The sequence below is a fragment of the Heterodontus francisci genome, unplaced genomic scaffold (genome assembly GCF_036365525.1).
Source record: "Heterodontus francisci isolate sHetFra1 unplaced genomic scaffold, sHetFra1.hap1 HAP1_SCAFFOLD_188, whole genome shotgun sequence".
Taxonomy (NCBI): domain Eukaryota; kingdom Metazoa; phylum Chordata; class Chondrichthyes; order Heterodontiformes; family Heterodontidae; genus Heterodontus; species Heterodontus francisci.
Genome location: NW_027140635.1, coordinates 2,709,308 through 2,726,804, shown reverse-complemented (window position 1 = coordinate 2,726,804; position 17,497 = coordinate 2,709,308). Strand labels below are relative to the sequence as shown.

At 43.3% G+C, this 17,497-nt stretch overlaps 1 protein-coding gene across 1 annotated transcript in view; it reads left to right on the top strand.

The window, feature by feature from the left end:
• Positions 1-726: 726 nt before the first annotated feature.
• LOC137360369 (probable G-protein coupled receptor 139) overlaps positions 727-17,497 on the top strand; it is a gene marked incomplete at its 5' end in the record, with an annotated part of 61,106 nt that continues 44,335 nt past the window's right edge. The window contains one exon of the mRNA XM_068025833.1: positions 727-901. Within this exon, the coding sequence (XP_067881934.1) occupies positions 727-901 (175 nt within the window). The remainder of the gene's footprint in view (positions 902-17,497) is intronic.

The following is a 17,497-nucleotide window of genomic DNA, read 5'->3' as shown; positions in this document are numbered from 1 at the left end:
TTGCGGCCGGTGCAGACACAATGGGCCAAGTGGCCTCTTTCTGTATCTTAAACTTTCTATGATTATATTACATGAAAGACTCACAGTTACGTCCTCAACGAACTTGATCAAGATTATCAGGAATTATATTCCATTAAGCTATCCGTGCTGTATTTCATTTATTAACCCGTGTTTTACCACCAAGAAATATTTTTGTGCTGGGTTATGACCTGTAGAAGTTTCCAACCACCTTACTTACAGGGTTTACCCAACTTCTCTCTTTTTAAACAGGGTATCACATTGACAATCCTCCAGACCTCTGGCATCACTCCCATATCCAAGGAGGACTGAAATATTCTGTCCAGTGCCTCTGTCATTTCCACCATTCCTTCCCTCAGTAACTCTCATAATTCCGATCCAGACTGGGTAAATGTTCCACTTTATTGTGGTACAAAAAGTGTTGAATTGAAAGTAGTTAACTGAACCAGTTTGTTCAGTGACTGCAATTAGTGTCAGTCTCCATGGACCCTAATTGTGTCACTGGAGGGTTTCCCTCTCCTCTTAATACAGGACTCCTTTCAATGTGTTTTCCGAAAGTGTCAGTGGGAGCATCAGCTCCGGCACCAAAAGGGATCCGAGGCGGCAGAGAGAGGGAGAGGAGAGATCAGAATCTGAACAGTAGATTGGAATGTTACAACAATGGATCAGAATCGGAGAACAATAGATTGGAATATTACAGCAATTGGTCAGAATCGGAGAACAATAGATTGGAATGATACAACAATGGACAGGAGTTTATCCGATTGGTTTTACTGGCTCACTGCCGATTATTATTGGATAACATTGGAACGGCGGATCGCTTATGCTCTGAAGATGATTCAATTTATTTACTATCCCATCCTCGCTACTATTGGTGTCCCTGGTAAGTCTCTGTATCCAACTATTTGATTCATAAACCATATTTCACTGATTTAGTGTTCTTGTCATTTAAATCGTGAGAAGACTGAAACCATTATCTTCAGTTTCTGTCACAAACTCCATTCCCTGTCCATGATCTGCATCCCCCTCGATAGCCGCTGTTTCAGGCTGAACCAGGAAGTTTACAACCTCTGGTATCTATTTAAAGATGAGCTGAGTTCATTCCCATATTCTCTCCATCCCCAGCCCGGCCAATTGTTATGGCCAGGTGATGAGGGGTCACAGTGGATCTTCTTTATTTGTCTGCAACAGTGTTTTTCCTTTATAAACAGTGAATATGCTTAACGTCTCAGTGAGTGTTTTACATTTTACCTTTGGTGTGATAATGAAGAAACCAATTGGACAAGTTCTCTTGAGTTTAAACATGAAAGAGGTGAGTATATTATACTTAACAATATAAACCCGATCTAAATAAAATCATAAAAAAACAGAACACACAGTTATGCACACACTCACACGAGAATCACACACACACAAATAGATTACAGAGTGAGAAGTAAATTTGTGGTTGGATGTGAATCCAGAATACATTTTTAAAAACTCATTCTGTGATGTTGGACGATTCCGTAGTCTTCCAGCTGAAGTTATAATCTTGAAGTCTTTGGCTTGTCGAAGTGCAGTTTGTGGCTGGTCCACATTGCTCAGGGTTTTCTTTGAGGCAAACTTGTAGGTGGCTTTCTTCCCCTGGTTACTCTGTCTGTAGCAATCTGTCGGCTTGAGGGGCCCACAGTCGCATATGGTTTTCAAACTTGTGATGTTAGGTGGAGAGAGAGAGATGGAGAGAGAGAGGGGGACACAGCCCTTCTGCCTCTGCACAGTTTGAATCATTGGCTTGTCTGTCTTTGTCCAGGGCAATCTCCCAGCTTTCACAGAGATGGACGGAAGGTCTCATGACTGCCTCAGTGTATTCTCTGGACCCTTTTAATGAGATTCAAGTTGAGAAACTTCTATCTCCCCAGGGCTCAGGATACCAGTATTTATACTTGGAGGAGTTTGCTCTTTCAAAGTCAATGTGTCAGGGTAGCCATGTATGCCGTGTTAATGAATGTAATCTTAGGTAATTCAATCACTATAGCAAGCCAATGATATAGGTCCAGGCTCATCAGACATGTGTCTCCTGTTGTAGGCCTTGGAATGTGAAAAGGTGTTTCAGATGCCAATTGCGGTGGTTATCTTGGCTGACAGTTTTTTGAAGGTTAACTGTCGGATGTTTTCTATTAAAAGTTTCGTGTAAATTTCCAATCGATGAATTAAAATTCCCCATTTGGCATATTGTGTTATCTTGACACCGCCGCAGCACATGGAAAGAAATGTGATAATGGGAACATTTCATTACAGAATTGTGGGAAGAAAAAGAAAGAAACACACATGCATTCTCAAATAATAATTTCTCAAATTCACACATAAATCTTAGAATTACTGCAGCTGACATTATCTGTTACAGCTCTACTGATTTAATTATTTTGGGGTTTTGTCTGGGATGGTTATGTGTCGGGTTCGACACTGGACAATGCATCAGCGATTACATTGTTTTTCTTTTCTCTCCTCTAATGAAGTTTTAGTGGACTCTGTCGTCAGGGACACAGATAGGTGCTTCTGTGGACGTGAAAGAGACTCCAGGATGGTATGTTGCCTCCCTGGTGGCAGGGTCAAGAATGTCTGTGAACGGACAGGGGGCATTCTGAAGGGGGAGGGTGAACAGCCGGAGGTTGTGGTACACATCGGTACCAATGACATAGGCAGGAAGAGTGATGAGGTCCTGCAGGGGGAGTTTAGGGAGTTAGGGAGAAAGATAAAAGTCAGGACCTCTGGGGTTGTAATCTCTTGATTACTCCCTGTGCCACGTGCCAGTGAGGCTAGAAATAGGAAGATACTGCAGCTAAACACGTGACTAAACAGCTGGTTTAGAAGGGAGGGTTTCAGATATCTGGACCATTGGGATCTCTTCAGGGACAGATGGGACCTGTACAAGAAGGACTGGTTACATCTAAACTGGAGGGGCACACAAATCCTGGCTGCGAGGTTTGCTAGCGTCACTCGGGAGGGTTTAAACTAGTGTGACGGGGGGTGGGAACCAGAGCAGTAGGACAGCCAGTGAAATAGATGAGGGGGGACTAGCAAATAAGGCCAGTAAGACTAAGAGGAAGAACAGGCAGGGAGATGTTGCGGAGCACAGCGGGACTGGTTGTCTGAAGTGCATTTGTTTCGATGCGAGAAGTATAACAGGTAAGACAGATGAACTTAGAGCTTAGATTAGGACTTGGAACTATGATGTTGCTCTCACAGAGACTTGGTTGAGGGAAGGACAGGATTGGCAGCTAAATGTTCCAGGATCTAGAAGCTTCAGGCGGGCTAGAGGGGGATGTAAAAGGGGTGGGGGAGATGCATTACTGGTTAAGGAGAATATCACAGCTGTACTGCGGGAGGACACCTCGGAGGGGTCATGCAGCGAGGCAATATGGGTGGAGCTCAGGGATAGGGAAAGTGAAGTCACGATGTTGGGGGTTTACTACAGACCTCCCAACAGCGAGTGGGAGGTGGAGGAGCAGATATGTAGACAGATTTTGGAAAGATGTAAAGGTAACAGTGTTGTAGTGGTGGGTGATATTAACTTCCCCTATATTGACTGGGACTCACTTCGTGCCAGGAGCTTAGATGGAGCAGAATTTGTAAGGAGCATCCAGGAGGGCTTCTTGAAACAATACGTAGATAGTCCAACTAGCGATGGGGCCATTCTGGACCTGGTCTTGGGGAATGAGCCCGGTCAGGTCGTCGAAGTTTCAGTAGGGGAGCATTTCGGGAACAGTGACCGTAATTCCATAAGTTTTAAGGTACTGGTGGATAAGGATAAGAGTAGTCCTCGGGTGAAGTTGCTAAATTGGGGGAAGGCTAATTATAACAATATTAGACAGGAACTGAAGAATTTAGATTGGGGTCGGCTATTTCAGGCTCAACCATCATCTGACATGTGGGACTCTTTCAAACATCAGTTGATTAGAATCCAGGACCAGCATGTTCCTGTGAGGAAGAAGGATAAGTTTGGCAAGTTTCGGGAACATTGGATAACGCGGGATATTGTGAGCCTCGCCAAAATAAAAAGAAAGCATTCGTAAGGGCTGGAAGGCTAGGAACAGACGGATCCCTTGAGGAATATAAAGACAGTAGGAAGGAACTTAAGCAAGGAGTCAGGAGGGCTAAAAGGGGTTATGAGAAGTCATTGGCAAACAGGATTAAGGAAAATCCAAAGGCTTTTCGCACGTATATAAAGAGCAAGAGGGTAACCAGGGAAAGGGTTGACCCACTCAAGGACAGAGAGGAAATGGGCGAGGTACTAAATGAGGACTTTGCATCAGTATTCACCAAGGAGATGGCCTTGGTGAATGACGAGCCGAGGGAAGGGACTGTAGATAGTCTCAGTCATCTCATTATCAAAAAGGATGAGGTGTTGGGTGTCTTGCAAAGCATTAAGATAGATAGGACCCCAGGGCCTGATGGGATCTACTCCAGAATATTGAGGGAGGCAAGGGAAGAAATTGCTGGGGCCTTGACAGAAACCTTTGTATGCTCATTGGCTGCAGGTGAGATCCCAGAGGACTGGAAAATAGCCAATGTTGTTCCTTCGTTTAAGAAGGGTAGCAAGGATATTCCAGGAAATTATAAACCGGTGAGGCTTACGTCAGTGGTAGGGAAATTATCAGAGAGCATTCTTCGGGACAGGATTTACTCCCATTTGGAAACAAATGGACTTATTAGCAAGGGGCAGCATGGTTTTGTGAAGGGAAGGTCGCGTCTCTCTAATTTGATTGAGTTTTTTGAGGAAGTGACAAAGATGATGAATGAAGGAAGGTCAGAGGAAGTTATCTATATGGACTTCAGTAAAGCCTTTGACAAGGTCCCTCATGACAGACTGGTACAAAAGGTAAAGTCACACGGGATCAGAAGGGAGCTCGCAAGATGGATACAGAACTGGCTTGGTCATAGAAGACAGAGGGTAGCAGTGGAAGGGTGCTTTTCTGAATGGAGGGGTGTGACTATTGGTGTTTCGCAGGGATCAGGGCTGGGACCATTGCTATTTGTAGTCTATATAAATGATTTGGAGGAAAATGAAGCTGATCTGATTAGTAAGTTTGCGGATGACACAACGGTTGGTGTAGTTGCGGACAGTGATGAGGATTTTCAGAGGATACAGTAGGATATAGATCGGTTGGAGACTTGGGCGGAGAAATGGCAGATGGAGTTTAATCCAGACAAATGTGAGGTAATGCATTTTGGAAGATCTAATGCAGGTGGGAAGTATACAGTAATTGGCAGAAACCTTAGGAATATTGACAGGCAGAGAGATCTGGTCGTACAGGTCCACAGGTCACTGAAAGTGGCAACGCAGGTGGATAAGGTAGTCAAGAAGGCATATGGCATACTTGCCTTCATCGGTCGGGCATAGAGTATAAAAATAGGTAAGTCATGCTGCAGCTGTACAGAACTTTACTTAGGCCACACTTAAAATATTGTGTGCAATTCCGGTCGCCACACTACCAGAAGGATGTGGAGGCTTTGGAGAGGGTACAGAAGAGGTTTAGCAGGATGTTGCCTGGTCTGGAAGGCATTAGCTATGAGGAGAGGTTGGATAAACTTTGACTGTTTTCATTGGAACGACGAAGGTGGAGGGGCGACATGATGGAGGTTTACAAAGTTGTAAGCAGCGTGGACAGAGTGGATGGTCAGAAACCTTTTCCCAGGGTGGAAGTGTTAGTTACTAGGGGATATAGGTTTAAGGTTCGAGGAGCAAAATTTAGATGGGATGTGCGAGGCAAGTTCTTTACACAGAGGGTGGTGAGCGCCTGGAACTTGTTGCCGGTGGAGGTGGTGGAAGCAGGTACAATAATGATGTTGAACAGGTAGCTTGACAAATACATGAATAGGATGGGAATACAGGGATAGAGACCCCGGAAGTGCAGAAGGCTTTAGTTTAGGCAGGCACCAAATCAGCGCAGGCTTGGAGGGCCGAATGGCCTGTTCTCTGCTGTACTGTTCTTTGTTCTTTTGTTCTTTGTACTCAGGTTCCTGCACCTTGATAATATTTCTCCCGAAACCGGCAGTGTGCAATACATTGTGCTTTTTTTATCCCCTGTGAGGTGTCCGAGATTTCCTCTGGGCCTTTGTTCTTGCTGAGTTCTGCTTTGAAATTGTTGTGCTTGATTAGCTTTGGGTTTGGAACCTGATCATTGAGTTCTAAAGTGGGTAGATCCACATTGACCTTACTTTTAGCTTTCTGGTGAGGTACACAAGTGCTGTTTACTTGATTGTATTTTCCCTTCACTTTTCCCTTTACTATGGGGAGGATCATTTTGTTTTACCTACCCTATGTCCTCTGCGACATTACTTCTCGCAGGTGTCTGTCCAGCTTTCGTTGCACTCTCCAGCGGCACTTCGACTGGGTGAGGCATTTCCCTCACCATTGACATGCCTTTTGGGGACCTTTCCTTGTCCTTGCACGTTTCTGTAAATGCCTTTTTAGGGTGCCTCTTTGACCTGCATTTAAGGAGAGCATAGGGTCTGATTTATCTAACATTTCAGGGTTGGCCTTTCGGAGAGTAGGGGGTTCCAGTTGGGAATCCTCCTGGACCTCCTCTAACCTGTCCTTTTCGATCCTTCCCTCCTGCCTGTCTGACAGATCTGTGCTTGTCTGTCCCCTTCACAGCATTTACTTTTTTTCCTTTGGTCTGGGGTGTCAATTAAATAATTTACCTGACTCTTCCTTTTGCCACTCGATATGGACTACTGAACTGGGCTTTAAGGGGTTCCTCGTGCATTGAATCTAGTAACAATACACGGTCTCTGGGCTGAAATGTTCTAACCTGGGCATTTCTGTCTGCTTACCATTACATAGCCGTCTGGGAGGTCTTTAGGTGTTCCTGAGCCATTGCACAGGCTCTCGCGGGCCGCTCCCAGACCATGGAAATGTAGTCTAACATGGAAGACTCATCCCTGTGTCCCAAAAACTTCTCCTTGATTAGTTTAAGAGGACCTCTCACCTCGTGTCCATAAACTAATTCAAAGAGCCTAAAGCCAGTGGAACCATTGGATAAGTCCCGGTAACCAACAGGAGAAAACCCAGCTCTTTGTCCCAGTCATGGGGTTATTCATAGCAATATGGCCTGATCATTGTCTTTAGGGTCTGGTGGTACCGCTCCAAAGCCCCTTGTGACTGTGGATGGTAGGCTGACGATTTTATTTATTTACTTATTTTATTTATTTAGAGATGCAGCACTGAAACAGACCCTTCGGTCCACCGAGTCTGTGCCGATATCAACCACCCATTTATACTAATCCTACATTAATCCCGTATTCCTACCACATCCCCACCATCCCCCAACTCCCCTTCCACCAACCTATACTAGGGGCAATTTCTAATGCCCAATTTACCGATCAGCCTGCAAGTCTTTGGCTGTGGGAGGAAACCGGAGCACCTGGTGAAAACCCACGCAGTCACAGGGAGAACTTACAAACTCCGCACAGGCAGTACCCAGAATCGAACCCGGGTCGCTGGAGCTGTGAGGATGCGGTGCTCCAGATTACCCATGACCTTTTCAAAAATACTGGACATAAAATGTGTGCCCTGATCCGACTGGATCTCAGCAGGCAGCCCATATCGGATAAAGAATTGGGTTAGCCCCTCCACCACTGCCTTGGCAGAGATAGTTCATCAGGTGAATAGCCTCTGGGAATCGGGTCACCACATCCATAATGGTGAGAAGATACTGATAGTGCAGTATTGTCTTCAGCAGATGTCCCACACAATCCACCAGCACTCTGCTGAAAGGTTCCCCAAAAGCTGGTATGAGAATTAGGGATGCAGGTTTTATTGCAGGTTGGGACTTGCCCACAACCTAGTGCATGTGACTACATTTACAGAACTCCTCCACATCATTGTGGAATTGTGGCCAGTCAAAATGCTGTCTTCTGCGGGCTTTGATTTTTCATACACCGAAATGTCCATCCATTAGAAGGTCGTGGGCCATTCTTAAAATTTCTTTAAGTGACCTCAGTGGCACCACTATCTGGTGAAACACTGTCCACTCATCATCCGCTGGTCTGTGAGGAGGTCTACACTTCCTCATTAGCTCCTCATTCTTGAAATAGTAACAGTCTGCAACTCCCTTTGCTTCGGTTTTGATTTGGACAGTCTGTGCTTATTTTTTAACACCTCAAGTAAGGAAGATCTGTTTAACACATCCTTTGGGTCCTCTAACTTTCCAAAGAAGGTTTCAGACAGCAAGACAGTAGGGTCATCCGTCTGCAGTGTCAGTTTAGGGGATTGTTTGGCCATGGACCGAGTGATCACACAATCAGGGAGAATGTCAGGGATTTCTGCTGTAACTACTCTGTCTCCCGGACATCTTTCCGTCTCTCAAGAACTACAGGGGACGCTGCCACCTTTTCCCCCGTCAAGTCATTACCCAGGTGCAGTTCGACCCATCAACCGGTAAACTAGGGACAATCCCCATGGTAAAGCATCATGAAACTGAGTCGCACTGCAAGTGCACTGGATATAAGGGTACGGACATATATTGCCTTCCGATACCATTCACTAACGCTCTAGCATTCACTGTACTTTATTTATCCCAGCAGAATGGACTGGGTTGCCCCTGCATTCTTGAGTATAACTATTGGTTTACTTGCCTCACTGGAGGGGTATGGGGTCACTTTTCCTTAGGATACAAATTCCTGGTAACTCGCAGGGATTTTGTTAAGTTTTCCCACACTCTCTGTGGTAGGTTTACTGGGTCTGACTGCCACAGTTAAAGGCACAGCCTGATCTGCTGTGCTTTCCATCAGGTCCCATTTTCCTGCATGGATCTGGTGGACTCTGATTAATTCTACAGGTTTTCCCCGTCCTTTCCATCATTCCACACGATGGTGACCTGCCTTATTACAATGGAAGCACACAGGTCTTCGGCTGTTACTCCTGCTCTCACTACCGTCCTATTTGGCCTGAGGATGGGCCCCCATGTGTCCAGCTTTTCTTCCATGCCCATGGCTGTTCAGGGTCCGATCACACTCCCACCTTTTATTCTCGGGTCTTTGGCGTGTTACGAGGGAAGGGATTCCCTGTTGGGTTAAGGCCTTGTGTACAAGGGAAAATTCATCAGCCAGAATTGCAACCTGCCTGGCTCTTTGAACCTTTTGTCCCTCTTTAGGGGTTTTAATGGGTGGGGGAGGGAGTTTGTGAACTCCTTGAGATGGATCACCACTCTGAGGTTTAGATAAGTGGGCTGCAATTTGAGTGTTTGCATCCACTGGTCAAAACTAAACACAAAAACTGACTTTAAATCTTCTATAGTTACCTGAAAATGAAACGTTTGGCGAAGACAAATGTGGGTCCAATACAGGCAGAGTCAGGGGAATTTATAATGGGGAATAGAGAAATGGCAGTGAAGCTAAATTATTACTTTTTGTCCGTTCCGAAGAAGGGTCACTGACCCGAAACGTTAACTCTGCTTCTCTTTTCACAGATGCTGCCAGACCTGCTGAGTGGTTCCAGCATTTCTTGTTTTTATTTCAGATTTCCAGCATCCGCAGTATTTTGCTTTGATATTACTTTATGTCTGTCCTCATTGAGGAAGATACAGGGAAATCTCCAGAATTAGAGAACCAAGGGACTAGGGGGAATGAGGAAGTGAAGAAAATTATTATTAGTAAGAATGTTGTATTGGAGAAATTAATGGGGCTGAAGTTTGATTACGCGCCAGGATCTGATATTTTGCATCCCAGAGTGTTGAAAGAGGTAGCGATGGAGATTGTGGCTGCATTGGTGACCATCTTCAAATATTCTACAGATTCTGGAGCGGTTCCTGCAGATTGGAAGGTATCAAATGTCACCCCACTATTTAAGAACGGAGGGAAAGAGAAAACAGGGAACTTTAGACCTGCTTTCGGACATCAGTCATTGGGAAAATGCTGGGACTCTATTCTAAAGGATGTGATAAATGGACAGTTGGATAATAATGATCTGTTTGGGCATCGTAAACATGGATTTATGAATGAGAAATCATGTTTGACGAACATGTTGGAGTTTTTATTGTGGATGTTACGAACAGAATTGATAAAGGGGAGTCGGTGGACGTGTTATACCTGGATTTTCAGAAGGCTTTTCATAAAGTCCCCCACAGGAGGTTGGTTAGCAACATTAAAGCACATGGGATTGGAGGTAATATACTGGCATGGATTAAAGATTGGTTAACAGGCAGAACACAGATAGTAGGAAGAAATGGGCCATTCTCACTATGGCAGGCTGTGACTGGTTGGGTACCGCAAGGATCAGTACTTGGGCCCCAGCTGTTAACAACATATGTCAATGATTTGGATGTGGGGACCAAATGTAATATTTCCAAGTTCGCAGATAACACAGAACTAGGTGGGAATGTATGTTGTGAGGAAGATGCAAAGCATCTTCAAGGGGATTTGGACTGGCATACTGACTGGGCAAGAACATTGCAGATGGAATATAATATGGGCAAATATGAGGTTCCCCCGCTTTGGTAGGAGGAATAGATGTGCAGAGTATTTCTTAAATCGTAAAAAATTAAAAAGTGTAGATGTACAAACGGACCCGGGTGTCAGTAAGTCACTGAAAACTAACATGCAGTGCAGCAAGCAATTAAGAAGGCTAATAGTCTGTTAGCCATTATCGTGGGATGATTTGAGTACAGGAGTAATGAAGTCTTGCTTCATGTGCATATAACCGTGCCTCGACCACACCTGGAATATTGCCATCGAGGGAGTGCAATGACGTTTCACCAGACTTTTCCCGGGATGGCGGGACTGTTCTATGAAGAGAGCTAGGGAAAACTTGGCCGTTATTCTCTGGTGTTTCAAAGAATGTGTCGGGTTCTGATTGAAACCTACGAAATAATTAAAGGGATAAACAGCGTAAATGCGTGTACGATATCTCTCCTGGTTGCGGAGTCTATAACTAATGGATACAATTTCAAAATAAGGGGGAAGCCACTTAGGACAGAGATGAGGAGAAACTTCTTGACTCGGAGGTTTCTGAATCTTTGGAATTCTCCATCCCAGAGGGCTGCAGAAGCTCAGTCGCTGAGTATGTTTAAAGTATAGATCGACAGATTTCTAACTACAAATGACAAAAAGGAGATATGGAGATTATGTGTGAAAAAGACATTGAAGTGGATGATCAGCCATTGTCATATTGAATGGTGGAGCAGCCTCGATGGGCTGAATGGCCTACTCCTTCTCCTATGTCCCTGTGTTCAGAAGCTGCTTAACTCTTTCAAACTCGAGGTCAGTTTAGTCAGGCTGCTTTCGGAGGGTTTGTAATGTTTGATGGTACAGTTCTGGTCCTATCTCATGTATGCCCAGGATAGCTTTTTTAGTCATCTCATGATCTGACGAACTTTCATCTGGCAATAGTGAATAAATCTCATGGGATTTTCCTATTACTTTGTTTTGTAACAACAGTGTCCAGCTCTCTGCTGGACATTTCAGCTGCTTTCCAAGCTTTTCACAAGTGACGAAAGATTCTACCACATCCTCTTCATTGAACTGTGTCATGAACTGGGTGAACTTTAAGAGATCAGCACATGGTCCTGAGCTGGGGGTAGCCCCCTCACCAGCTGTGCCTTCACTGGGTGTACTGGGTCTTCCTCTAGTTGTTTGAGCTGCCTTAAAGCCCTCTCCTCCTTCTCCTTCTGGAACACTCTTACTTTTTCCCTTTCTTGAAATTCACTCTGTTCTTTCTCGCACTCTCCAGAACTCTAATTCTAGTCTATTCTGTTCTAGTTTTACCTTAGCTAACATTACTCTATCTGTTTGTGATTCAAAACCTGTTTGAGTCTTCAGCTTCAAGTGAAATATGATTGGCCAAAAGTTTTAGGATTTTGGGTTTCCTAGCTTTTGGATGGAGAGTAATCCCTAACTGTCCAGCTGCATTACTCAATTTTTCAACAGAGAGGGGTTTTAACCTGTACCGAGTTACTTCACTCTGTATGCAACTCCTTTATTGCGCATGTAACTCCTTTAGTCAGAAAGGGAGGGAAACAGAAAGCAGGAAACTACAGACAAGTTAGCATCACCTTTGTCTTGGGGAACATGTTAGAAGCTATTATTAAAGACGGTGCAGCCGGCACTTAGAAAAAATCAACGTAATCAGGCAGAATCAAAATGGTTTTATGAAAGGAAAATCATGTTTAATCAATTTATTGGAGTTCTTTGAAGAGGTAACATGTGTTCTGGAGAAAAGGGAACCGGTGGATGTACTGTACATAGATTTCCAGGATGCAATTGATACGGTGCCACATCAAAGATTTTGTGAAAATAAAAGCTAATGGTGAAGGAGGTAACATGTTGGCATGGATAGAAGATTGGTTAGCTAACAGAAAACAGAGAATAGGCATAAATGGGCCATTTTCTGGTTGGCAAGATGTAAGGACTGGTGTGCCACAGGGATCAGTGCTGGGACCTCAACTTTTTACAATTTATATAAATGACTTGAATGAAGGGACCGAAGGCATGGTTGCTAAATTTGCTGAGACACAAAGATTATTAAGAAAGCAACTTGTGACGGGGACATAAGGAGGCTGTAAATGAATATAGATAGGTTAAGTGAGTGCGTAAAGACCTGGAAAATGGAGTATAATATGGGAAAGTGGGAAATTGTCCACTTTGGCAGGAATTATTAAAAAAGATGCATATTATCTAATGGTGAGAGTTTGCAGAGCTCTGAGATGCAGAGGGATCTGGGTGTCCTTGTGCATGAATCACAAAAGGTTAGTATGCATGTTCAGAAAGTAATTAGGAAAGCTAATAGAATGTTATTGTTTATCGCAGGGTAATTCAATACAAAAGTAGGGATGTTATGTTTCAGTTATAGAGGGCATTGGTGAGACCACATCCGGAGTACAGTGTACAGTACTGGTCTCCTTCTTTAAGGAAGGATGTAAATGCATTGGAAGTAATTCAGAAAAGGTTTACTAGACTCATACCTGTAATGGGTGGGCTGTCTTATGAGGAAATATTGGACAGGCTAGGCTTATATTCACTGGAATTTAGAAGGGTAAGCGGCGACTTGATTTGAACATCTACGATCATGAGCGGTCTTGACAGGGTGCATGTGGAAAGATGTGTGTATCTGGGTGTATCTCGAATAAGGGGTCATAATTTAGAAATGTGGGGTCGCCCATTTAAAACAAAGATGAGGAGAATTCTTTTTTTCTGTGAGGGTTGTGAGCCTTTGGAATTCTCTTCCTCAAAAGGCAGTGGGAGAGAGTCTTTAAGTACTTGTAAGGCAGAGATAGATAGATTCTTGATAAGCAAGGGGGTGAAAGATTATCGAGGGTAGGTGCTAATGTGCAGTTGAGGTTTCAATCAGATTGGTCATAATGTTACTGAATGGCATAGCAGTCTTGAGGAGCCGAGTGGACTACAACTGCTCCTAATTCATATGTTCATATGTTCGTATGCTCTGTCTTCGAACGTGGGCATTTCATGGTTCCAGCAGTGAAAACCACAATAAAATCTGCATTGACATTTTAATGTTTTTCTCAGGAGCAATTGTTTTTCCCACTTCCAATTACTATTTGTTGTTGGTTTACGAAAACTAGAACCTCCAGATTTCTGTTCCAGCCAGGTGAGGAGGGGTCCCAGGACCCCCTCTTGTCTTATATCTTATTTGGCCCCAACAGGGTTTATTCCTTTTTAGCCGTGGACGTGCTGAGCACCTCAGTGAGTATTTTATCTTTTATCTTTGTTGTGATCGTGAAAGAACCAATCAGACAGGTTTTCTTGAATTTAAACAAGAGATGAGTTTATTTTATTTAACAATCTAAGCTGGCTCTAAATAAAATAATAAAAATATACGCTACACATTCACGCACACACTCACATGAGAATCTCACACAAATAAATTAGAGTGAAAAATAAATTTGTGATGGATTAGAGTCCAGAATAAATAAATTTAAATAAAAACGTCTGTGAGGTTGGATAATTCTCTGGTCTGCATTTTTCCACCCTTATTTATGAGTTTCATGTCATCTGCAAGAGTTGAAATTATGTTTTTTTTACACATACGTTGGTGTCATTTATATATCTATCAATATGCCAGGAACAGCACTGGTTCAAATATCGAAACCTGAGAAACAGCACTGTATACTCCCCCTCCCCCAGTCTGAACAATGACCGTTCACTACTTCTCTCTACTTTCTGTCCCTAATATCCACACTATCACTGTCACGTCAATCCATGTGTTCCATTTTTCATAACAAGTCTATGAAATGCCATTTCATCAGAGGTCTTTTGAAAGTCTGTACATAGAACACAAAACACATTATCGTCATCAACACTCACAGTTATGTCATCAATGAACTTGATCAAAACTATCAGACATGATTTTCCATTAACCTATCCGTGCTGTTGGTTATTTATTATCCCATGTTTTTCCGAGAAAGATATATTTTTGTGCTGGGTTCTGGCCTCTTGTAATTTCCAACCACCGACATTAGTCCGACTGGTCAGTAGTTACAGGATTTATCTAATCTCTCCTTTTGGAACAGGGAGTAACATTTACAGCTCTTCAGTCCTCTGTCATGACTCCCATATCCAAGGAGGATTGGAGGATTCTGACCAGTGCCTCTGCTATTTCCACCATTCCTTCCCTCAACAACCGTCTCCATTGTTTTATCAAAGAACTGCATAGGTTCAGTTTTCCTAATCTGTCTATTGAATGACACTTAATCAAACACCTTTTGAAAGTCTATAAATTTACCGTCAATCACACCACCCTCATCAACCCTCTCCATTGTTTTATCAAAGAACTCCATCAAGTTTACCTCACCACCACCTCTCTCCACTCCTCCACTGTTGTTAAATTGTCAGACTGCTTATCCAACATCCAGTACTGGATGACCAGAAATTTCCTCAAATTAAATATTGGGACGATTGAAGCCATTGTTTTCAATGCCCACTCCAAGTCTGTTCGCTTGTTCTTGATTCCATCCCTCTTCCTGGTAACAGTCTGAAATTCAGACAGTCTGTTTGCAGCTTTGCTGCCATATTTGGGACAAAATTAATATTCACATAGACAAAAGTGGGTTAATTAAGGAACACCAGCACGGATTTGTTAAGGGAAAATGGTGTTTAACAAACTTGCTGGCGTTTTCTGAAGAGGTAAAAAGGAAGAGTGATGAGGGCAATGCTGTTGATGTGGTGTAAATGGAATTCCAAAAAGCATTTGATAAAGTGTCACACAACAGACTTGTGAGCAAAGTTGCAGCTAATCAAATAAAAAGCAACATGAAACTAAACTGGTTGAGTGACAGAAAACAGGGAGTAGTGATTAATGGATGCTTTTCGGGCTGGAGAAAAGTTTGTAGTGGAATCAAAGCGAAATACTGCAGATGCTGGAAATCTGAAATAAAAACAGAAAGTGCTGGAAATACTCAGCAGTGTCTGTGGAGAGAGAAATAGAGTTAATGTTCCAGGTTAGTGACATTTCATCAGAACTGGCCAAGGTTAGAAATGTAATAGGTTTTAAGCAAGTAAAGCGGGTGTGGAGGGTGAAAACACAAGGACAGAAATGTGGACATGAGAGCGGGGGTGGGGGATGGAGGGTGTTGAAATGACAAGCCAGTGGAAGCTCAGGGTCATGCTTTTGGACTGAGTGGAGGTGTTCCACAAAGTGGACACCCAATCTGTGTTTGCCCTGCTGCAGTGTTCCAGTGAACATCAATTCCAGTTCGAGGAACAGCACCTCATTGTCCGAATAAGCACTTTACAGACTTCTGGACTGAAGATTGAGTTCAATAATTTCTGAGCATGACTGGTCCATTTTTATTATTATTTTGTTTCATCTGTTTTTTTTTACCATGTGCCAGACTTAAACTGGGATTTTTATGTTGGTGCTATTAGCTCGGGCTGTTCATTATACTATCATTTAACAGCTTCTCTGCACTAATGCTTTATCTTTCACCACACCATGAGCGCACTCTCTTTACCTTTGCCCCATGACCTCCTGATCAGTTAATCTCTCTGGCCCTCTGTCTTACCAAAAACCTTTTTGCTCCATTTTGCGCCATCCCTGCTTTATTTGCTTAAAACTTATTACATTTCTAACCTTTTCCAGTTCTGATGAAATTTCACAGACCTAAAACGTTAACTCTGCTTCTCTCTCCACAGATGCTGCCAGACCTGCTAAGTATTTCCAGCACGTTTTGTTTTTTTATTTAAGATTTGTAGTGGAGTTCCCCAGGGATCAGTGTTGGGGCCCTTTCTCTTCCTGATATATATTATTGACCTAGACATCGGTGTACAGGGCACAATTTCAACGTTTGCATAGGATACAAAACATGGAAGCATTGTGACCTGTTAGGAGGATAGTGTAAAACTTCTAAAGGACTTAGACAAGTTGGTGGAATGGGCAGACAGGTGACAGATGAAGTTCAATGTGGAGAAATGTGAAGTGATTCATTTCGTAGGAAGAACATGGAGAGAAATTATAGAATAAAGGGTACAATTCTAAAGGCGGTGCAAGAGCAAAGAGACATGGGTGTATATGTGCATAGGTCATTGAAGGTAGAAGGACAGGTTGAGAGAGCGGTTAATAAAGCATACAGTATCCTGGGCTTTATTAGCATCAGCATGGTATTCAAGAGCATGGAGGATATTTTGAACTTGTATAAGACACAAGTTAGTCTCAGCTGCAGTACTACGTCTAGTTATGGGCGCCACAATTTGGGAAACGTTAAGACATTGGAGAGTGGACAAAAACATCCACAAGAATGGTTCCAGGGATGAAGAATATCAGTTATGAAGAGAGACTGGAGAAGATGGAACATTTTCCTGAGACAAGAGAAGGCAGAGAGGAGATTTGAAAAAGGTATTCAAAATTATGAGGTGTTTGGACAGAGTGGATAAGAAAAAAACTGTTCCCACTCCTGAAAGAATCGAAAACGAGAGGGCAAATAATTAAAGTATTTGGTAAAAGAAGCAGAAGTGACATGAAGAAAACTTTTTCACACAGCGAATGATTAAGGTCTGGAATGCACTCCTGAGAGTATGGTGGAGGCAGATTCAATCGAGGCATTCAGAAGGAAATTGGATTGCTGTCTGAAAAGGAAGATTGTGCAGCGTTACAGGGAGAAGGCAGGGGAGTGGTACTAGATGAATTGTTCTTTTGGAGATCCAGTGCAGACATGATGGACTGAATGGCCGCCTGTAACAATTCTGTGATTCTGTGACAGTTGACCACAAAATGAGCTTCCAACCTTATATTCGTGCCATCACTATGGCCACCTATTTCCACCTCAATAACATCGCCCAACTTCACCCCTGTCTCAACTCATCTGCTGCTGGAGCTCTCATTCATGCTTTCATTACCTGTAGACTGGACTATTCCAACTCATTCACCCACATTTTACTATCTGTAAATTTGAGGTGATCTAAAACTCTGCTGCCTGTGTGCTAACTCAGAGCAAGTCCCATTCCCCGATCACTGACCTACATCAGCTCACAGTCAAGTAATGTCTTG